The sequence below is a fragment of the Arctopsyche grandis genome, chromosome 10, assembly GCF_051622035.1.
Source record: "Arctopsyche grandis isolate Sample6627 chromosome 10, ASM5162203v2, whole genome shotgun sequence".
Taxonomy (NCBI): domain Eukaryota; kingdom Metazoa; phylum Arthropoda; class Insecta; order Trichoptera; family Hydropsychidae; genus Arctopsyche; species Arctopsyche grandis.
Window position 1 is genome coordinate 19,787,401 of NC_135364.1, and position 23,040 is coordinate 19,810,440.

A 23,040-nucleotide genomic window follows, 5' to 3' on the forward strand; every position below is an offset into this window, starting at 1 on the left:
TTACTATTATATTACTGTTTTTACCTAAATAAATAAAATAACAAATTATCAAATAAATTATTTGGCATTAAAATTACTATTATATTACTGTTTTTACCTAAATAAATAAAATAACAAATTATCAAATAAATTATTTGGCATTAAAATTATAAACCGGATATTTTGGAGGATATTTATTGCTATGATCCCAATCCTCAAGACTTTCTTTCAATTTTTTTCCACTAAAACTTCTTCATAAGAAGGAGGCACTGAAATAATATTACAATAAAATTGTATTATATGCATACATTTATATTATAAATAAAAAAATCAAACTAATAAGCTTGTAAATAAATACATGTTTTTGGTCATAATAGCATGTGTATACAAGTCGGAGGTATGCGTGCAGTTCCAACAATAAGCACACAATTATTATTATAAATAACAGAATGAAGATAATAAAAAGCTTGTAAAAAAATGAGGTAAACTATAGCATACTCAATTCATCATGAAGCGTGGGGTTCGCTGGTGGTGCGCTGGGTTCATATAATGATGTTGATTGTTCTGTAGCCCTTTGAAGATTCGAGCGTATAGGAACTATTCCAATCATGATTCCAGAAGAGCATTTTACATATATTCTAATGCATACCTGATACAATGGCTGTAATCTGTTATTTAAAATGTATAAACATCTACTGTTTTATGCTGAATCCATATATGGGTCAGTGGCACTCAGCTTCATATTGTATGTATGCGCATACATATGTACATATGTCTAGTACATTTAGCAAAGCCAAAATCAAAAGCATACATGTGAATTTAATTTATAAATATGTTTCTATAGTTACTGACAAGATTTATATTTAAATATATTACATGCCCGTTCTCTGTCATAATTTTTCTGATTATATCGTAATATATGTAGTCGGATATATGTAGTTGTACAAAATTGACATCACCAAATATTAATCATATTCTTTGTTTATTTCCTTTAATATTTATTATATAGTCAGCTATTCCCAATGCAATTTCAAACCAATGATGAAATTATTCCCTGTGAAATTTCATTACATAGCAAACTGTAAAAAAGTTCATCACAATGAAGTAATTACATTTGATATTGAATCTGCTATTGGAAGTTTATTATTTACACAGGGTACAAAACACAACAGTAAAACTACAGCACTCTAATTATAAAAGTTAACTAATGCTACGAATATTCACAGTGAAAAATACATTCAGGTAAAGCTAGAAACGAAAATAAATAATATATGTACCTAGTAAATGTGTACATTATATACATAGGTATAATGCAATAACACACCATTAGTTCGTATTTGATTTCTACCATCGATATCATATAACTAGATGGAGGTAATGCCGGCAAAAACTGGTAATGTTTCAAGTATGTACATATAGTAAATAAATATGGTTTTGTAAAATCCTAATGAAAAACCATATACTGAAAAGCATGGTAAAAGTCGATGATAGTGTTTTCTTTTACTGAAATGGAGGCCTTAAATTTCAAATGCGCTTGGGGCCCCCCATTTACTTGATCCGCCACTGCCGGGTTTGCAATCCCTAGTAATAACGCACAATTTTCAAATTAATTCTTACCATATAGCGGAATCGAAGATATATCTTGAAGAATAGTCTTGAGGATCACATCCATCCAGCTTCTTTCAACAGATAAACTCAACCAGATATGAGTTCCTCGTCTCCGTTTATTTCCCCATTTGACTGAAACACACATTCGTTTTATCAAATCCAATTCTTCATTGTTCACTAGACGAAATATTGTTTTCGGATTCATGGATTGTAATAAAATTTAAAAAAAAATGTACGAATGTATGGTAACGCATGTGGCAGCAGTTATTTTATTTTTTTAACTTATTTATTTATTTTTAAAAACATTGAAAAATTCAATACATTGTAAATATCTTGTATATATTTAAAAATAATATAAAAAATATTGTTAATTAATATCATAGTATTAAGTCTTTGGAATTACATATGTACACAGATAATTTTTATTCTAAATAAGCAAATAATCTGTAATCTAAATTGACTTCATAAAATACATAAATATTATAGATGTCGTTTTAAATGTCAATTACCCTACAAATAAAAGTATATAGATAGAAAAATATGTTAAACAATATGCATATTTCTAATGCTTAAATTGTATATATGAAATATTTATTCTTTTTTCAGTAAAATTCATTTCTCTTTCTCTTTTTCAATACTAAAATTATAAACTGGATATCTTGGAGAAAATTCGTTGCTATGATCCCACTCTTCGTAACTCTCTTCCATTCTCTTTTCAACTTCTACTTCTTCATAAGAGGGAGGCACTGAAATAATTTCACAACATTTTGTTACTTTATATTCAATCATTACTACAAAAGTGAGGTCAAATACATATTTCGTACTCAATTCATTGTAAGCGGGAGGTGCACTGGGATCATACGACGATGTTGATTGTTCTATGGTTGTTTGATAATTCGTGCGTATGGGAACTGTTCCAATTGTGACAGGGATAGTGGATTTCAAATCACTGTGCATACCCGAGACAACAGCTGTAATCTGTAAAGAAAATTTAGTTTTAGTGTTTTTGATTTCTTTTTTAAATATCTATATGATAATATCAGTTATTTAAAATATTACAATAACTTACTATTAATTCATATTTGACTTCTATTACATATGACGTCATGAAACTAGAAGGAGGTAACGCTGGGACATACAATGATAAGTCAACAGTTTTTTCCTCTCCACGACCAACTCCATCACTTACGCGGCGAGCTACCTTTAAAGTTTCCGTTTTCGTTTTTGTTAATGGAGATGTGGCAGTATATTCAATTGTCTAAAATTGAAATACCAAATAATATAAATGTACTGTCAACCATAATATAAAACGCTGAATAACATCCTATAACTTTACGAAGATGTCAAAGCCTTCCAATTTTATAATAATATTTTATTATAAAATTGGAAGATTTAAGAATAATATTTTATTATAAAATTGATGTCGAAGCCTTAGATAATTCTGTATTATAAACATAAATTAATGAGTAAATGTTTAAGTCATACTTTGATCAATCCTGCTTTCACGCATTCAATTTTGACTTTACTATCATTTTTTAAATTGCACGTAAGTGGTATATACTGTCCGGAAACAAATCCTGAAAAGGGCATTTGTATTGTCATATACAACGTTCCCTTTTTAGCGCAAAAAAAGTAAAAATTCTTCTTAGTTTCATTTAAGATAGGCAGCTGAAATTTTTTAAGTTTATAAATAATACATAATTTCATTTCATTATTAGATATGTACATATGTATATTTTGTACAAATTCTTACATGTAAATTTTACCTTTAGGCTGGGCATTCCATTGAGATCAATGTGCGACACAACTGTAAATAAAGTTTTGTAGCACAGATCCATTTTGAATGATCTCTTAAGAGTAATTTTGGCAGTGTAGCGTACATATCCATAATAGCCCTCACAAGATGACGGTAAATCTGATGGTAAAATAATTGCAAAATTGAATTTGTGATCGCCTGCAGTTAGATCCGATGTGCCTGCTAAAAATATTAAAATATTTTATGGGTTTTATATTTCAAAATCAAACATAACTTCAATGCATTAAAATATTCAATACTCTGCATATGCTGTTCTGCCATCAAGTTATTTAACGTTGTGAAATATTGTTGATGTCCGGAGTAACGAACTGTTCTACGATGTTTTCCAGATCCACGTGATTCAGTCCAGCTACAATGGGCCTTACCTGATATTTTTAACATGAAAGCTGTGAAGGGAAATCACCAAACCAGAATTGATTTAAAAAATAAGATGACAACGAATTCAATTGAATATCATGATTAATCCGTTTAATAACAACTATACAATAAAATATAATTTGATCAATTCGACCTACCGCTACATACTTTATTGTTTTCTAATGTTAAGTTAACAATCCCTGTCACAGTTTCTCCACTGTAAAACACCGAATTTGGACGATTAAATGTAATACTACAATTTTTCAATGACATGTTTTCTTGACAAAATTTTTCTATACATAAATCTCGGATGGATTTAATTAAACTGAAGCTAAAAAACGATTTCACGTCATCTGGACATGTGGAATGAGTACATTATCTAATCGGCAATATCACATGAGATAATCTCATTGTATGTATAATAGAAAACAATAATATGTATGTATGTATGTACAATATACTCAGTTCTGACGTAAATATTAGATACTTCTTCCTGTCACAGTTGCACCACAATAACATTCACCATATGGATGATTTTCAAATATGATACTACAGTTCCTTAATGACATTACGTACCTAGATATAGCTTTCTATGAATCCATATATATTTAAGTAAAAAATGAGGAGCTACAATAACTTTACGTGACACATACATAAATATTCTGTATGTTTTATCTTATCTATTATATATCCCTATTTCAGTTCCGGATACAGATTCCGATTTCAGTTCCAGTTACCTGTTTCAGTTTTGGTTCCGGATTCCTGTTACAGTTCCGGGTCTGGATTCTTTTTTCAGTTCCGGTTTTCCTATTTTAGTTCTGGATTCTATTCATGAACCGAATTCTTTAAACTCAGAATAAAATAGATTGTTGATTGACATAATAAAGTAATTAAATATATGAGAATATAAATTTAAGTATATGTATTATTATAATTTCAATGAAGTACATATATATGTATATATAAAAATATAGCATACCAGTTGTTTTAGCCGGCTTCGCTCAGTATTTTTAATATAAACAGTTTAAACATGGCGAATCTAATAGTAAATATTCATTTGTTCAAATAGTAAATATTCATTTGTTCAAATAGTAAATATTCATTTGTTCAAATAGTAAATATTCATTTGTTCAAATAGTAAATATTCATTTGTTCAAATAGTAAATATTCAAACTCGATTCCATATTGCAAAAAGAGGAGGCTGTCACAGGCACAGCCTCCACATAGTAAACATGGTTAACGGACTATTAGTCATATGTGAACCAGTCACAGGACAATCGGTCGCTCTAGATCGGTCACACGTGATCACCCGTCACACTAAAGCTGGTCTCGAGAAAACTGGTCACACCCTAAAATTGGTCACGAAAAAACTGGTCACACCCAAAAATTAAAAAATTGGTCGCATTTTTGGGTGTGACCGATCTAGAGCGACCGGTTGTCCTGTGACCGGTTCACATTTGACTAGTAATCACCGAACCAGTAAACACATAGTAAAAGAGTGAAATGCAACACTAGCAGGCGTCTCCCTTTTTGGTTCACGCACACTACCGAGACACGTATTCTTCTTGTTTAACGTTTAACGTTTGCGACTTTTTTCATTGCGACTGACCCGACATTGAAACTGACAATCATTTCTATAGCGTCGATGACATACCAGATCTGGTATGTACTTATGTACATATGTACATATGTTACATAAGATTTTCTTGAAAATTTTATGAAATAATTCATAAGAGAAAGGAGGGGGCAAAATCTATAATTAGTTAAGTGGAGGCTAGTATTTAAATTAGCAAGAGAAAAAACACATTTTTTTACAATTTTTTCACATTTTTAAAAAAAAATACAAGTTTTTCCACAAAACTAAAACAAGTCATTTTAGAATAAATACGACAACTTACCATTAGACGTCAACATGGTCAAAATTGTAGCATTTTTTAAACTTGTCTTTAACGATTATTTTTATATACTGGCGCATTTGATTTTTTATACTGACGCATTTGATTTGAATATATGTTGTTGACCAAACCGAGCAAAATGCCAAAGTTTCAAAACGATCGGAAGAATGTAGGATATCAAAACCAAAATGTTTGTCAGACGAAAGAGCGAAGGCAAACATAGAAGAGGCTTGTAAAAAAATAATACTTTGATAAAAAAATAAAGTTGTATTTTATTCTATATATAATTTTTTACAATCACTTAATGAATTTTATTGACTTGGCAATAAAAATATTTTTACCCCCAAAATACATCCTAGGTGCGTCACTGAATCAAATTATGCCATCAACTTGCTAACATTCTTATTGGACGTGATTCGAAACAAATTCGTTAGGTAATTTTAATAAAGCATCAGAAATTGCTCTTTTTTCATAAAATATTTTTATTTTAGTTAAAATTATATTTCTTTCTTCTTTTCCACATCAAAATTATAAACTGGATATCTCGGTGAAAATTCGTTGCTATGATCCCACTCCTCGTGACTCTCCTTCATTCTCTTATCTACTGCGGCTTCTTCATAAGAGGGAGGCACTGAAATAATTTCACAACATTTGGTTACTTTATATTTAAACATTACTATAAAAGTGAGGTCAAATACATTTTTCGTACTCATTTCATTGTAAGCGGGTGGTGCACTGGGATCATATGATGATGTTGGTTGTTCTATGTATGTTTGATAATTCGAATGTATGGGAATTGTTCCAATTATGATTGGGGTAATAGATTTCAAATTAGAATGCATACCAGATACAACAGCTGTAATCTATAAAGAAAATTTAGTTTTATTGTTTTTGATTTTTTTTTTAATATCTATATTACAATATCAATTAATTACAATTCTACAATAACTTACTATTAATTCATATTTGACTTTTATAACGGATGACGTTTTAAAACTAGAAGGAGGTAACACTGGTACATGCAATGTTAAATCAACAGTTTTTTCCTCTCCACGACCAACTCCATCACTTTCGCGGCGGGCCACTTTCCAGGTTTCTGTTTTCGTCTTTGTTAAAGGATGTGTGGCTGTATATACAATTGTCTACGATTGAAATATCAGATAAATGTACAGTCAACCATACTATAATACGCTGAATAGCATCCTATAACTTTATGAAGATGTTAAAGCCTTCCAATGTTATAATAATATTTTGAGAAGGCTTAGTTAATTCTGTATTATAAACATAAATTAATGAGTAAATATTTAAGTCGTACTTTGATCAGTCCTGCTTTCACGCATTCAATTTTGACTTTACTATCATTTTTTAAATTACACGTAACTGGCATATACTGTCCAGAAACAAATCCTGAAAAAGGGATTTGAACTGTCATATACAACGTTCCCTTTTTAACGCAAAAAAAGTAAAAATTCTTCTGAGTTTCATTTAAGATAGGCAGCTGAAATTTTTGAAGTTTATGAACAATACATAATTTCATTTCATGATTAGATACGTACATATATTTTGTACAAATTCTTACATGTTGATTTTACCTTTAAGGTGGGCATTCCGTTGAGATCAATGTGCGACACAACTGTAAAAATAGTTTTGTAGCACAGATCCATTTTAAATGATCTCTTAAGAGTAATTTTGGCAGTGTAGCGTACATATCCATAATAGCCCTCATAAGATGACGGTAAAGCAGATGGTAAAATAATTGTAAAATTGAATTTGTGATCGCCTGCAATTAGATCCGATGTGCCCGCTAAAATTTTTAAAATATTTTATGGGTTTTTTATTTTAAAATCAAGCTTAATTTAAATGCGTTAAATTAAAATATTCAATACTCTGCATATGCTGTTCTGCCATCAAGTTATTTGATGTTGTGAAATATTGTTCATTTCCAGTGTAAGTAACTGTTTTTTCATCGTCTCCAGTTCCTTCTGTTTCAGACCAGCTACAATGGGCCATACCTAATAAATTTATCATTAAAGCTGTAAAGAAGGATCACCAGAGATTTTAATATATTGTATTTTTAAAATACTTAAAATAACTTAAATAATTTTTCAAAAAAATAATGATTAATTTTACTAACCATTACATAGTTTATTTTTGTCTAACGTCAAGTTAACAGTTCCTGTTATAGTTTCTCCACTGTAATATACTGCATGTGGGCGATCAAATATAATACTACACTTTTTCAATGACATATTTTCTTGACAAATTTAGCTGACTTTGATTCAAATGAGGCTATACGTATTGTGATAGACATATGGTATTTATTATCTTATCGGAAATATCATATAAGATAATTTGATTGTACATAAGAGCCCATTATTATGAAGTAGTTATAAGTTATAGTATACTAGTTTTTAAGAATTAATTTTGTAATTGAAGGTTTTTGGCATTTTTAAACTTTATTTCAGTTAATACTTACAGATAGTCATAATTTACAACAACACTACTATGCTAAATATGTGAAAAAATAAATTAACATAAATATGGTAATTTGTGCAAGTAAAATATATCATCATCATCATCATTTACAGCCATTCGCCATCCACTGCTGGATGAAGGCCTCTCCAACACGCTTCCACTCGTCTCTGTTTTGCGCAACACTCATCCATCTCATTCCGCACATTTTCCTAATTTCGTTCACCCATCTTCCTTGCGGTCTTCCTTTTACTCTTTTGCCTTCTCTCGGGTACCATTCAAGCACTTCTTTTGTCCACCTTTCGTCCATCCTCCTAGCTACGTGACCCGCCCATTGCCATTTCAATCTCTTCACTCTATCCACTATGTCCACTACCCTTGTCATATTTCTCACCCACGTGTTCCGCTTCCTGTCTTTCCTCGTTATGCCAAGCATACAGCGTTCCATACTTCTTTGAGTGCATTGGATTTTATTTTGCATCTTGGCGTTCAGTGTCCAAGTTTCACATCCACACGTCATCACTGGCAAAACGCATTGATCAAAGATCCTTTTCTTCAGGCAGAGTGGCATTTTTGATTTAAAAACAGCATTCATCCGTCCAAATGCACTCCATCCTAATTTCATACGTCTCTTTATCTCTTCATTTTTACTACCAGACATGTCAATTATTTGACCTAAATATAAATAATTATTTACTACTTCTACTGGTTTATCATCTAAGGGGATGCTATCAGGCATGCAATAACTATTGAACATTAGTTTAGTCTTATCTACGTTAATTTTTAATCCTACTTTTCTACTTTCCCTGTCCAGCTGTGTTAGTCTGATAAGTAGGTCAGCTGAATCACGAGCTACTAAAACTATATCGTCTGCGAACCGAAGGTGACTCAAAAAGCGACCATTGATGCTTACTCCGGCTGTATCCCAATCCAATTTCCTGAAAACTCCCTCAAGCACCGCATTGAATAACTTGGGCGAGATTGTATCTCCTTGTCTTACTCCTTTTCCTATACTAAATCTATCTGTACCTGAAAAAATTTTAACCGAAACTGTGGCATTCTTATATATTGCAGCTAACAGTCCCACATAGGGATCCGGCACTCCCTTTGTTTTTAGAGCGTTAAGTACTACATTATGACTAACTGTATCGAAGGCTTTCTCATAATCGACGAAACCTAGGCACAATGGCCGTTGATATTCGTTGGCGCGCTCGATTAGTTCGCCAACTACTTGGAGGTGGTCCATTGTGCTGAAATTTGCCCTAAACCCTGCCTGCTCTATAGGTTGGTTCTCGTCGAGGATATTCTTCAGCCTTTCTGTAATAACCTTCGTGAAGAGCTTGTAGACCGCTGAAAGTAGACTAATGGGTCGGTAGTTCTTGATATCGCTTTTGTCGCCTTTTTTGTGTATTAAAATGATAGTTGCGTTATTCCATCCTTCTGGTATAGCTTGGTTCTGGATGCATTTGCTGAAAAGCCTAGCTAAGATATTAATTAGGGGGGGGGCCGCCACATTTTAGTAAGTCAATGGGAATATTATCTTCCCCTGGGGTTTTACCGTTCTTTGCAGTTTTTAGCGCGGCCTCTACTTCGCTAGGCAATACTGCAGGAACCCTTTGGCCGTATGTCGATTCCGGAACGGGAAATTGACCGTTGTTGTTCTCGTAAAGTTTTGCATAGAACGTATAAACTCTGTCTATGATCTCTTCTCTATTCCTAATTATTACTCCGCTCTCTGATCTGATTGCGATCATTTGGTTTTTGCCTAAGAAAAGATCTTGTTTGCACTTTTTCAGGCTACGGTTATTCTTAATGGTATTTTCTATTAGCTTGCTGTTAAAATCCCTGACATCCCTGACTATTCTCTTCTTAATTTCCTTATTTACTAGATTGTATTCTTGCTTATTATTATCCCTATCTAACTTCCTTTTATGCTTAATTAGATTTTTGGTTTCCTCTGAAATTTTGCTTAGCTTAAGTAAAATATATATATATATATATATATATATATATATATATATATATATATACAGTGGCGGACTGGGACTGAAATTAGTGCATGCCAGGAGTCAAAGGGGGCCCACCCAGGTTTAAAAAATTTCCCCCCCCCTCATATAACAAAATTTTCTTCTTTCCATCACGCTAAAAATCAAGGGTAAAAAAAATTTTTTTTTCAAAAATGGGAATAAACAAATTTAAGTACAAGAAAAATGGCAAAAGCAAAATAGATCCATAAATTACATTGTATATTTCTTTTTAACCCTTTAACTAGGTTAATAGAATGCATCATAAAAGAATGCGGCATAAAAGCGGCTTTTACTTTCGGTAGAAAACAATCAGGGACGTCATTTCAGGGGGGGCAGGCAAAGATTGGTCAAATTTAATTTTTTTCAAAAAATCTTTTCTATATCGGAATAAAAATGGAAAATATTCTTTGCATACACCTTATTGAGTTATAAAATATGAAAAAAAAGTAAGCTTATATTTGATAAACTAATTATAAAAAAATATTATATAAAAAGTGAAAGAAGCGCAGCAGGCGAAATTTTTTTTCCAAAAATCTTCACATGGTCAGCAAAAATCGACCATCAAACTGAGTCACTAAAAAACTATCAATTAACTTAATTTCTACCGACTGTCTTTTCGCTTTATCTATGTATATACATACATACATATGTACGTAATAACAATAGATAAAGTTTTGTGATCATGCGAAAATCGGGATTTTTGGGAGGGGCCTCTATCCAATATTTCTATATACATGGATGTGTCTAGATTACGAATAGATTTTATATACGGAAACTGTTTAAAATTGTGTATAAAAAATCTTACTATATCGTCGAAGTATAATCAAATGTTATTTTGAAAGTATGAAGTAAGTTTAAATCGCTGGTTGATGATGAATCGTCTTATCAAAATTGTTTTAAGCAATTCAGTTTATATTATTCACGGAAATTTGTTTATTCTCATTTTTATTTCAGTAGATATTGAGGTTAGAAATGGGCCCAGCAAAAGGGCCCACGCAAATGTTGAAACTTACATTTCGAGCCTAATAAAAAAGTTAACCGATCCTTGGGCTGTTAAAGCAGATATTAGTTGTTTGTGAATATCGTAAGAAATTTGTTTTGTTGAAATACCCAAACTTTAGGTCCCAAAGTGCAATGTCCTATAAATTTTTACACACGTGAAATAGTTAAAAAGTTATTTAATTTTACTGAGGGCCCATATTTTCTAACAGATAGTGGGGCCCACATGCCATCGGGCATGTTCGCTTGTATGACCAGTCCGCCACTGTATATATATATATATATATATATATATATATATATATATATATATATATATATATATATATATATATATATATATATATATATATATATATATATATATATATATATATATATATATATATATATATATATATATATATATATATATATATATATATATATATATATATATATATATATATATATATATATATATATATATATATATATATATATATATATATATATATATATATATATATATTGGCTTTGACTTCACGGTATCACTCTTTCATCTGATCAATATATGAGGGGGGTGCTAAAATTGCAAAATAATAATTAATAAATTAAGTACTGATACCGAAAATATACAATAATAATCAAAATGTCCTACCAAATCTTTGACTAGTAGCAGAAATACGTGACGTTTCATCAGTATTGTTTAATGGAACTGTACCAATTACAATTGGTATATCAAAATCAAAGTTAGTGTGCATTCCAGTTACAACTATAGATACCTTAATAGATTTTATACATATACATATTAAATCAATAAAAAAATTCTATTTAATATTTACTAAATAAATTTTAAAAAAAATGTCTATTGTTACCTTTAATTCATAAGAAAAAACAATAATTGAGCATGTGTAACTAGTGGGTAATAGTTCGGGTATATCTAAGTGTGTTTCATATGTTTTATTTGCCTGTTTTTCTACTCCAGGACCAACCCATTTCGCTACTTTTATAATTTCCTTATTTTTCCGCTTAGAGGGAAAACTTGAATGATATACTATTGTCTGAAATTAAAAATATACACACATACATATATTATTACTAGACAATGCCAGTGTTGCTCCAGCTATTGAAAGTTGTAAAAAAACTGTAAAAAGCTTAATTGCCAAGAAACTTTGTAGTCTACATATGTATGTAGTCAAGTCACAGTACCGTGAGATGCTATACGAAATTTGGTTAGTGGCGTAGCTACCGCGCCCGCAGAACCCGCAATGCGGAGGGGCGCTGAGTCTTGGGGGGCGCCACAAAGCGGCGCGCCTTTTTTACTGATTTTTTAATTTGTTCTGTAATTTCTTTGTAATATTTTTTTTAAAAACCTCTAATTTTTCAACCTATTTGCATCTCGTTTTATTGTATGTACTATATGTACATACATTATTATATTTTGAATTCATCCTCATTGTGTAATTGATCTATGCTAATAGGGCTAGAAGACTGTCGTCTTTTTCCATTTTTTGAACGTCAGTGCCATTTTTCAACCTATTTGCTGAGAATCCTCTCTTATTCTTGTATATTTACTTTATCTATGTTCGTAGTAACAATATATGAATATTTCTAATGAAATACAAGATGATGATCTTTACATATATATTGGACATGTGAAGCAGCTTCATGAGGATATGCAAGTTAGATTTAATGATATTATACATAAATCTAAATATTCCAAATAGGGTGATTGATCAATTTAGTGTGAATGTAATTGATATTGATATCGAATTGCAAGAAATCAGAAACATCTGCAAGTCTAATATGAATGCACAAGTAAGATTCATATAAGAAACATCTAATATGAATGCACAAGTAAGATTTAAAATCAGTATAGATAATTTTTGGATCAGCACTGAAATAGCGAGTGTATTTCCACTTCTAGCTTACATCAGGCACAAAGATCACACTAAATTAAACTATCTTTCAATTTATCACTTTCAATTTATTACTTATTTTCAATTTATTACTTTATTGACAATTTAATACTTATTTTCAATTTATTACTTATTTAACAATTTATTACTTTATTATCAATTTATTACTTAAATCATTTTCTTATAACGAAAGATTGAAAATAATGAATCTCACTACATTGAAGACGAGAAGAATAAGAAGCCATTTAATCGTAGTCTTAAATATTAAATAATCATTATAATTGTCATATGTATGTCCAAACTTATTACTTTCAATGAAAAACTCATCTTAGAGGTCACTCCCTAAGACTCCAAAAAGAAAAAAAATGAATAAATTGATCAGAGATTCGTAAATAAGGTATGAATTATTAATTTGGAAAGTTATTTTGCTGTAAGGATAATAATATAATATGAATATATGGGGGGGGGGGGGGGCGCCTGGAATTCGCTACGCCACTGAATTTGGTAGTTCTAAATATTGAAAACTGAAAATTTGCATAATGGACTAACAAACATTGATCTTCATATAGTAGATTTTCGTATGAAATGAAATGTGATTGTTTACTTACAATAATGATATTTACCTTAACGAGTTTTATTTTTACTGTTGCTATTTCAACTTTAGAATCATTCCGTAGACAATATTTTATAGGTAGTATTTGTCCAGATACATATCCCGAAACAGGAATTTCAAATTTAACGTCCAAAGAGCCTTTGTTCATCAGCAAAAAATTAAAATTTTTACTAAAAGCATTTTTAACGGGTAACTAGAACACAAGAATATTTGTACAATGCATATTTTCTAAATTTTTAGATTTTGTATACAATATTTTAATATTACGTATACACAAGATTTATATTTTAGGCACATATACAACATTAAAATCATGTACATACTTGTACACTTGGAAGAGTATTCAAATCTACAACGGCGAGGACATTCAATACAAATTCACTCGTTGAATCAAACTTGAAGGGACGTTTTAGCACAATTTGTGCTTTGTATTTAACTTTTCCATGATTACCACGGAATGAAGAAGGTGCACTCCTTGGCAAAATGAATGAAAAAGGGAGACGGTGAACACCGGCTGTTAATTTTGCAGTGTCTAAAATCGAAATATATATAAGTATCACATATTTCTTCTAATATGTGTATAGTACAATATACATAGTTACAGTTTTCAGCATTAAATTTACCTGTTTGCTTTTGTATTAAGTTAGTTTGTGTTTCAAAGTATGTTTCTTTGGCTGTATAAGTTGTACTATCGTCATTAGAACCATCCGTCCACCTGCATTCAGCATATCCAAATATTTTTAATATGAGCTCTGAAATAAATTTGCAATATTTTTTATATGAATATATGTATTGTGGCAACAGTCAATATTAACAAACGTTTTAATAATGCACAGGAAAATATTTTAGTAATACATTTAGTATAGGTCGACATGTTACCTTGTATTTTTTGTGATTTTTCCAAAGTTACAATTACATTTCCCGTCACCGTTTGACCTGCATGAATTACTCCTTTTTCGTAATTATGAAAACTTAGATCACACACTTTCGAAGACATTGTTATTGTTATAATTCAACAAAACTGATTATTGATATACTGAGGTGTGCAACACGACCTTATTGGAATTAATCTTATCTCGAATATGTATTATAAAAATTTTCCCCATCAGTCATACAGTCACCATATACATATGTGCATATATTCCAAGAAATGTTGAAACTTGTTTACAACTTCACAGCATAGTATTATTCATATCGTCACCGTTGCTTGAAGGTGAACGTGCGGTTGCGGTTACTCATTATCGAAGTAAAACGTTACCCAAAGTAAAAACTTTTGTTTCGCGCACGTCAGTAAAATCTCGAACACGGAATATCTGGCACCTAAAAACTCCATCAATCCACGCGAAATATTGTTCTAACGAGAACTCGAGTGTCAGAAATTCCGTATTCGTAATTTTTGTGGAACCATTTTTGCGATTGTGCGAATGGGATGTTTTCTGTACGACATTTTCCTGTGTAAACGTCTGTTCATACCTATCCAGCACGACCCGAATCCTGCGAGTACGGACAGTATTCTTTAGTACAATCTATATGGACGCGCATGAATGCGTAAATGCGCATGGGCGAATGAAGTATGAATACGTCCATATAATGTATCAAAGAATACTATCCGCACTTGCAGGACACCTGCAGGATACGGGTCGTGCTGGATAGGTATGAACAGACCTTAACGAGTTTTTATGCGATAGGATACCGCGCGAGCGATTTTCGTAGCAGCGATTATCCTGGTAGTGATTCACACCGAACTTTAGATACATATCCGAGTATATGTTTCGTTTTACTACATTTATAAATAAACATTTTTAAGAGTCTCATATCTTCAATCCTTTGATATTTATCCCAATGCCAATGGCTACGTCCACACTACCGATATCTACACCCGATATTTACGAATTTTTCCATAACCAGTTCCTAAATAGCAACCACAGGTTGCAATATGGTAACTGGATATGGAAAATTCGAAAATATCGGGTGTAGATATCGGTAGTGTGTACGTAGATATCGGTAGTGTAGATATCGGTAGTGTCGTCTCAGGTAATAGACGGCAATACAAAAAATAATTTACTTTTTATTTAATAGCAATCCATGACGATTCTAGCAAAACATTATACAAATTCTAGAGGAGAACCGAGTCTCCTTGAATACATTTTTTTTAATATTGTATTTATATCATGTATGTGGGATTTTATGTGTGTGAGTGAATTATGTAATGAGTAATGTTGAGGAGTGATGTACAAACAGTGGTACACGTGAGTGTACACTGTATGTGAGTTGGCAGAAGTGTGACGCCAACTGAGAGTTAGTAGACGAGCCGTTGGCCGGATGGCCACCGGTAGGTGCGTACGCGCACGTGTGTATACTTAATGTACAATAAACGTACATTGATGGACCAACATCGTCTTTCATTATCTCTCCCGCAATCCTCCCTATATCTTCGAACTCTACATGTATTATTCAGATTTTTTGAGATTCATAACAAAGCTTTTTCATTAAAAGGAATCGAGATTTAGAATTTGTCTGCTGCAAAAACTATTGAAGTTAAATATGTTGTCAGTAAGACTATTACTTACATTATAGGAATAAACATGAAAAATCACAACCTGTGCATAATTTTTACATTGGAAACGAGGGAATTCAGACGTTTATCAGTATTTGATGCCTTTTTTATTAACCTCTTCTTACTTTCACTTACGATCACTAGTCAAAATAAAGTAAAAAATTTGGCTATTATTATGAATATATTCCGACAACAATTTTTCACATTGGCCACTGGCGTCAATATATATGGATTTAATAGAAGATATCAAGAAAAATGGGTGACCGTGAAAAAGTCGAAAATATTCGTTTATCATGCATACATATGAAAAACGGTTAGTATATATATCAGTGGCGTGCGGTAAAACTCTCTCTCCCCCCGTCGTACATCCTCATTTAATTCGCGCGAGCAGGATACAACAGGAACAAGAGGAACAGGCTTTTCCTCCCGTATCCTGCGCGCGCACATTAAACAAGGCTGTGTGACAAAAAGAGAGATAATTTCACCGCATGCCACTGATATACATATATTATACATATATGTATACATAGTACCGTTTACCATGCACCCTTTTTTTTTGATCTTTCGATTTTCGATCTTTGCCTTCCGATATTTGCTTTTTCGACCTTTTCACTTTCGGTCCCATGAGGTAGACCCAAGAAAAATGTATGTGTCTAAAATGAAACAATGCACATTTAAATATTTCTTTTTATTGTTTTAAAAACTTCAGTGTTTTTTATTGACTCGACAATATTGTCTACTGCAGAAGTTTTAATTATTTCTGGTTCAGGTTCGTTTGTTGAATATTTATAAACGGGATATCTGGGAACAAAATTTGGAGAATAGTCCCACTCTTCATATTTTCCTTTCATCCTCTTCTCAACAACGACTTCTTCATATGATGGAGCAACTTAAATTTAATTGAAAAGTTATATAATAATTTTAGTAAGTGAAAAATGTATGACTGTTCAATATATTTTTACCTATGTCTGTGTATGCTGGAGGTGCTGTAGGATCTCTGGATGATGTTCCTTGATCTTGAAATGGGCTGAAAGGTACGGTGCCAATCGTAATGGGAACACTGAATTTCTTACTACCATGAACTCCTGATCCCGTCACAAGAAACTAAAAATTAAAAATGTGAGTATCTTATAAACACCACAGATAAATAATTACGATTGAATTATTATAAAAACCTTAAGTTCGTATTTAACTTCAATAATAGAACACGTGAGAAAAGTCGATGGTGGTATAACAGGTATTTTCAAAGATATGATAATAATTTTTTCTTCTTCTTTCGCAACACCATCATTTTTGCATTGAGCTACATTTTTTGATTCTACCTTTTGATTACTTTGAGGACATGTGGTTTGAAATGTGGTTATCTGGAAATAATCGCTCAAATAATATCGTAAATAAATTTTCTGTAATATATAAAATTAGATTACTCACTTGCACTAGAGAAATTTTAACTTCTTCAATATTCACTTTGGATAAGTTTTGTAGATAACATTTTATAGGTATTTTCTGCCCTGGAACGTAGCCAGAAACTGGAGACTCGATTGTTATCTTTAAAGTTCCCATGCTTGCAAGCAAAAAATGAAAATCTTTCGATGATACGTGTTTGATAGGTAACTGAAAAAATATTATAATTATGTCAGAGTAACAAAATGAAAACAATAATTTGATACAACAAAAACTCATATGTACATATGTAGGACTCAATTAATGAAGGGACACGTAAAACAGGTGTCAATGAGACTCGTTCTGGTGAGCCATATTTATTCCTCAATGCCATTGAGCTAATTTAATCATTTATACATGCACTTTTCTGGGTTTGAAAACTAAATCCCACGTGTATGTATATACAAATAACCATTGAAAAATACTTACACGGACATAAGACAGAGAGTTGAGATTAATATTTGTGATAACCATAAAAGCAATTTTGTAAAATTGGTCTGGATAGTTTAATCTTTTGTAGATAACTTGCATAGTGTATCGTACACAGCCATAAGTGCCTTCAAACGATGATGGCAGATTTTGGGGAAGTATAAATGAAAATCCATAATCATGCTTTCCTGCCATAAGCTCCACTTGCTCATCTAAATTAACAAAAAATAGCTTTAAAAAGTTCACTTTTTAGGGAAGTATTTATAAAAACTTGAACATAAAAAGTCATAGTTATCACTATTAGCTTGTGGAGATATCAAATCCATATTAAAATCCAAATATATTTCTCTTCCCGTAAACTCTGTCTGTCTTTTTGTTTTACCGCTACCATAGTTTTCCATCCATTTGCAGTTAGTTTCTCCAGATACTCTCACTGTGAGCGCTATAAAATAATACATTTAACATTCGAATCTTTTTGTTGGTACAATTTACATAAAATTAAACATTATACCTTGACATTTTTTCTTTTTATCGAGTACCAAACTGACAAATCCAGACACATTCTCTCCATTATAGTAAACGTTTTGGGAACGGTTGTTGAAAATTATACTGCACTTTTTTAATGACATTGTGACTCAAATCTTGCGAACGAATTGCGCGACTAACATTAGGTACTGACATTCAACGATTATCTTATCTGTGTGAAAACGAAATTGGCTATCAAAAGATAAGTCTCTTTATCTAAAAATAATTCAATTAATCAGTCGCCGAATAAACACGAATTAACATGAACATTTAAATGGAAAGGGTGTCTATTGGTCATTTATAATTTCTTCCAATCGCATGTACGTATTGTACATACATGCTTACATACGTACATATATTTACTAAATGTGATCCTGTTGTGGCGACCCCATAGAAGAGGGAGCAACACCGGTCGCCATGGTTACGGCAGTGGAGCTGTCATTCGACCATTCGGCCCTAACTCGTGGGGGAGGAACTACCCTGTTCCCCCGAGACCCACAGTGGTGACCCCGACGTGATAGACAGCGCGCACCCCCATCCCCCCCATTCTTCCCGACAATCTTGGAAACACGATGTCCGACGGTGAAGCAGACAACGGCGCCGCCGAAGCAGGCGGGGAGAACAATGTGCAGAACAACATGGAGGAAAACGCGGAGAACAGCGACCGCAACCAAAGCACGGTAAATCTTGACTTTTTGGGGGCGCCCGTGCCCCCCTTCCCCCCCTTTTGGGCCGAGAACCCCCAAATATGGTTCGCACAGATGGAGGCGAGCTTCGAAGCCGCCAGAATCACTAGCGAAAACACGCGATACTGCAGAACAATCGCGTGTTTGCCTCGCGAGGTGATGACGGAGATTTGGGACATCCACGTGGCCCCCCCGAAACTCAAGCGATATACCTTCCTGAAGAAGGAAATTTTGGAGAGGTTAGGAGTCGGCCAACGACAGAGACATCGCAGACTCCTCGAACGCGAGGAAATTGGCGACAGGAAGCCATCACAGTTCCTGAGAGACCTCCGGATATTGGCGGCCCAGGAAATGTCGGAGGATCTGCTGAGAACCACGTGGGAGAGCAGGCTGCCAGAGGGACTAAGCTTGCAACTGGCAATGAGCGACGAAACCGATTTGGATAAGCTGGCCAGGAAGGCAGACAGGTGGTACGACAGCAGCCCCCACGTGGCAGCGATGACAGACCGCAGAGAGAAGAGGCGGCAAACCGATGATGAGTATGTGACACGGGGAGAGTTCCAAACATTAAATCAAAAGGTAGATGACCTGACCACGATGATGGGACGGCTACTACAAACGAACGAGACGAATCGGAAAGAATCAAGGCCATCACACTCCCCAGCGAGGAGCCGACGCTGGCAACCACGACAACAGAGTCCCCGAGGCCGCAGGAACACGCCACCGCGCAGGTTTAACCAGGCGGAAAACTTCCAGGGCAGGCGCTAATGGCGGAAAGCAGCCCCAGCCCCACTTCTTGCCGCCTATACGTAACAGACAAGGTCAGTAAACTACGGTTCCTAGTCGACACCGGTTCTGACCTGTGTGTCCTTCCGAAGTCAATATTGCCGGGTCGCAAAATAGCGACATCATACCTTCTATTCGCCGCGAACGGATCTACGATAAAAACGTACGGTTGGAAGGAGGTAGACGTCGACTTGGGACTACGTCGGGTATACAAATGGAGATTTGTAATAGCCGACGTATCAAGGCCTATTATTGGCGCTGATTTCATCAAACATTTTTGTCTTTTGATTGATTTGAAAAATGCGAAACTGATGGATAATCTCACAACTGTTTCTGTGAGGGGCCGAGCAATAGGAACAGCAAAAGTAGAGCAGGTGAAAGCAATTTGTGGCACATCAACATTTCACCATCTACTAACAGAGTTTCCAGAGATAACGCGGCCGACAGGAAATAAAAACAGAACAATGAAACATCATACTGTGCATTATATCAGAACCACTGAAGGACCACCAGCAAGTTGCAAGCCGCGCCGCCTCGCACCGGAGAAGTTGCAGATCGCAAAAGAGACTTTCAAGACCATGTTGAACGAAGGAATCGCTCGACCATCAGACAGTAGTTGGTCATCAGCATTACACCTAGTACCTAAGCACGACGGAGAATGGAGACCATGCGGGGACTACAGAGCGTTGAATGCCCGCACTATACCAGATAGGTATCCAGTACCGCATATAGAAGATTTCGCCAGTACCTTATATGGCAAGAAGTTATTTTCTACAATTGATCTCGTGCGCGCATACCACCAAATCCCTGTACACAATGAAGACATAAAAAAAACAGCTATTTCCACCCCGTTTGGGTTATTTGAATTCCCGTTTATGTCCTTCGGACTCAGAAACGCGGCACAGACCTTCCAGCGGTTTATGGACGAAGTCCTAAGGGGATTGGATTTCTGCTACGTATATATTGACGACGTGCTGGTAGCGTCAGAAAACGAAGAAGAACATATTAACCACTTACGAAAACTTTTTTCACGGTTTCAAGAATATGGCGTTTTAGTCAACACAGCAAAGTGCGTTTTCGGAGCAAAAACTGTAAGATTTCTAGGATACGAGGTGTCAGAAAATGGAACCAAACCCCAAGCAGACAAAGTAGCTGCGGTGAAAAGATTTCCCCGACCAGCTACAATCGAACAATTAAGGCAGTTTTTGGGGATGATAAACTTCTATCGGCGTTTTGTTCCGGGTGCTGCAAAATTGCAGGCGCCCCTCAACGAGTTGCTAAAAGGATCTAAAAAGAAAGACAAGGCAAAGATTGCATGGACCAACGCGTTGGAAGAAGCATTCGGAAAGTGCAAGGATAGCTTATCAGACGCAGCCCTCCTCAGCCACCCAAAACCAGGGGCAGACTTGGCATTGGTGACGGACGCATCAGATGTAGCACTCGGAGCAGTCCTACAGCAGAAGACGCCCGAAGGGTGGGAGCCGTTGGCATTCTTCACAAGGAAATTGTCAGGAACAGAAAGGAGATACAGCACTTACGACCGGGAGTTGTTGGCAATATATAGTGCAGTCCGGCATTTCCGCCATATGGTAGAAGGAAAATTTTTTACTATTTTCACTGACCACAAGCCTATTATATACATGTTCCAACAGAAGCCAGAGAAATGTTCGCCAAGACAGTTTAGGCACATAGACTTTGTAGGCCAGTTCACAACAGATGTTCGACATGTATCGGGAGAAGAAAACGTGGTAGCGGATGCACTGTCAAGAATAGAAGCAATTTCCGGGATGGACTTTCAAGCAATAGCACGAGCGCAGGAGGATGACACAGAACTGTCACAACTGCTACGAGATCCCGACAAGCAGTTTGCCAAGATACCTATTCCAGGCGAAGAGACGACCATCTATTGTGATGTATCTTCAGAAACGCAACGGCCGTACTTGCCAGCGAAATTTAGGAAACAGGCGTTCGAACTAATCCATCAATTGGCGCACCAGGGGTAAAAGCATCAGCTAAATTAGTGACCCAACGATATTTCTGGACGGGTATGAAGAAGGAATGCAGAAGATGGGCCCAAGAGTGCATATTTTGCCAGAAATCAAAAATAACGAGGCACGTCATTGCACCTGTGGGAGAGTTCCAGCCACCGGAAAATCGATTTGACCACATTCACATAGACATAGTTGGTCCCTTACCACAGTCCGCCGGTTACAAGTACTTATTGACATGCGTTGATAGGTTTACTCGCTGGCCAGAAGCTATCCCTATGGAAGATATCACGGCAGAAACGGTTGCAAAGAAATTCGTCAGTGGTTGGATTGCAAGATTCGGATGCCCCCTACGAATAACTACCGATCAAGGACGACAATTCGAGAGCACTCTATTCAAGGAACTGAATAGGTTGACGGGATCGACACACATAAGGACAACCGCATACCACCCTGCAGCAAATGGGATGGTAGAGAGGTTCCACAGGCAGCTTAAAGCCGCGATCATGTGCCACCAAGACGAAGGGTGGACGGAAGCCCTACCGACAGTGTTACTGGGAATCCGATCGGCATGGAAGGAAGACCTTAATGCCACGTCAGCAGAACTGGTATATGGTCAACCGCTACGGCTACCGGGAGAGTTTCTGGCTCCACAACGAAACGGAGGACCCAACACAGCGGAACTAGCAGAGAGATTGCGGTCCCAAATGGCGAGGTTGAGACCCAGTCCACCGCGGCGCCATGGAACAAGATCAACCTTTATCTTCAAAGACCTGCACACCAGTGCACCTGCACATCAGGTGTTCCTGAGACACGATGCTGCCAAGGGTCCGTTACAGCCTCCATACGATGGTCCATACAGGGTGTTGAAGAGGGGACCGAAGTTCTTCACACTGAGAATTAAGGATTCCAATGTCACCGTATCGGTAGACCGCATAAAGCCGGCATACATGGAAAGC

General features: G+C 34.8%; 4 protein-coding genes and 1 long non-coding RNA gene across 6 annotated transcripts; all 5 read right to left on the minus strand.

Moving 5' to 3' along the window:
• Nucleotides 1-141: 141 nt before the first annotated feature.
• On the minus strand, nt 142-1,364 carry LOC143918374 (uncharacterized). Its single transcript, XR_013261116.1, has 3 exons — nt 1,304-1,364; nt 478-647; nt 142-248 (listed from the first exon to the last, which is right to left on the minus strand). It is a non-coding gene; the product is annotated as an uncharacterized LOC143918374 (long non-coding RNA).
• A 592-nt stretch (nt 1,365-1,956) lies between these two features.
• On the minus strand, nt 1,957-4,229 carry LOC143918149 (arrestin domain-containing protein 3-like). Of its 2 annotated transcripts, none has more exons than XM_077439871.1 (7): nt 3,919-4,229; nt 3,643-3,789; nt 3,354-3,565; nt 3,073-3,255; nt 2,657-2,845; nt 2,412-2,565; nt 1,957-2,333 (listed from the first exon to the last, which is right to left on the minus strand). In XM_077439871.1, exons 1-7 carry the CDS (start codon nt 4,031-4,033, stop codon nt 2,200-2,202), a joined length of 1,134 nt encoding a protein of 377 aa, XP_077295997.1. In that variant the 5' UTR covers nt 4,034-4,229; the 3' UTR covers nt 1,957-2,199. The 2 variants fall into 2 exon arrangements, with proteins under 2 accessions (XP_077295997.1, XP_077295998.1); XM_077439872.1 differs by having other exon boundaries at nt 3,929-4,088.
• A 1,676-nt stretch (nt 4,230-5,905) lies between these two features.
• Nucleotides 5,906-8,362, minus strand: LOC143918145 (arrestin domain-containing protein 3-like). Its single transcript, XM_077439864.1, has 7 exons — nt 7,790-8,362; nt 7,542-7,688; nt 7,248-7,459; nt 6,971-7,153; nt 6,609-6,797; nt 6,365-6,518; nt 5,906-6,286 (listed from the first exon to the last, which is right to left on the minus strand). Exons 1-7 carry the CDS (start codon nt 7,902-7,904, stop codon nt 6,153-6,155), a joined length of 1,134 nt encoding a protein of 377 aa, XP_077295990.1. The 5' UTR covers nt 7,905-8,362; the 3' UTR covers nt 5,906-6,152.
• A 3,311-nt stretch (nt 8,363-11,673) lies between these two features.
• On the minus strand, nt 11,674-14,751 carry LOC143918150 (arrestin domain-containing protein 17-like). Its single transcript, XM_077439873.1, has 7 exons — nt 14,547-14,751; nt 14,291-14,419; nt 13,991-14,199; nt 13,678-13,860; nt 12,011-12,196; nt 11,794-11,917; nt 11,674-11,718 (listed from the first exon to the last, which is right to left on the minus strand). Exons 1-7 carry the CDS (start codon nt 14,662-14,664, stop codon nt 11,684-11,686), a joined length of 984 nt encoding a protein of 327 aa, XP_077295999.1. The 5' UTR covers nt 14,665-14,751; the 3' UTR covers nt 11,674-11,683.
• Nucleotides 14,752-15,386: 635 nt separating this feature from the next.
• LOC143917728 (arrestin domain-containing protein 2-like) lies at nt 15,387-18,917 on the minus strand. The gene is made up of 8 exons (XM_077439309.1): nt 18,608-18,917; nt 18,395-18,538; nt 18,097-18,308; nt 17,656-17,838; nt 17,400-17,588; nt 17,187-17,328; nt 16,929-17,113; nt 15,387-15,530 (listed from the first exon to the last, which is right to left on the minus strand). The coding sequence occupies exons 1-8, from the start codon at nt 18,723-18,725 to the stop codon at nt 15,387-15,389; spliced, it is 1,317 nt and encodes a 438-aa protein (XP_077295435.1). The 5' UTR covers nt 18,726-18,917.
• Nucleotides 18,918-23,040: the final 4,123 nt, after the last annotated feature.

Excerpts from the sequence above, each read along its gene's own strand:
- LOC143918149 (XM_077439871.1), bottom strand. The coding sequence starts at position 4,033 with ATGTCATTGAAAAATTGTAGTATTACATTTAATCGTCCAAATTCGGTG. Across the intron at positions 3,790-3,918 it reads AAACAATAAAGTATGTAGCG|CTTTCATGTTAAAAATATCA; the intron begins GTAGGTCGAATT and ends TTCCCTTCACAG. Across the intron at positions 3,566-3,642 it reads GGCAGAACAGCATATGCAGA|CAGGCACATCGGATCTAACT; the intron begins GTATTGAATATT and ends TAATATTTTTAG.
- LOC143918145 (XM_077439864.1), bottom strand. The coding sequence starts at position 7,904 with ATGTCATTGAAAAAGTGTAGTATTATATTTGATCGCCCACATGCAGTA. Across the intron at positions 7,689-7,789 it reads CAAAAATAAACTATGTAATG|CTTTAATGATAAATTTATTA; the intron begins GTTAGTAAAATT and ends CCTTCTTTACAG. Across the intron at positions 6,798-6,970 it reads TGAAAGCAGGACTGATCAAA|ACAATTGTATATACAGCCAC; the intron begins GTACGACTTAAA and ends TTTCAATCGTAG.
- LOC143918150 (XM_077439873.1), bottom strand. The coding sequence starts at position 14,664 with ATGTCTTCGAAAGTGTGTGATCTAAGTTTTCATAATTACGAAAAAGGA. Across the intron at positions 12,197-13,677 it reads TAAAAATAAAACTCGTTAAG|ACAATAGTATATCATTCAAG; the intron begins GTAAATATCATT and ends TTTTAATTTCAG. Across the intron at positions 11,918-12,010 it reads TTTTTTCTTATGAATTAAAG|GTATCTATAGTTGTAACTGG; the intron begins GTAACAATAGAC and ends AAATCTATTAAG.
- LOC143917728 (XM_077439309.1), bottom strand. The coding sequence starts at position 18,725 with ATGTCATTAAAAAAGTGCAGTATAATTTTCAACAACCGTTCCCAAAAC. Across the intron at positions 17,329-17,399 it reads AAGTTAAATACGAACTTAAG|TTTCTTGTGACGGGATCAGG; the intron begins GTTTTTATAATA and ends TTTAATTTTTAG. Across the intron at positions 15,531-16,928 it reads AGTCAATAAAAAACACTGAA|TGTGGACGTAGCCATTGGCA; the intron begins GTTTTTAAAACA and ends AGATATCGGTAG.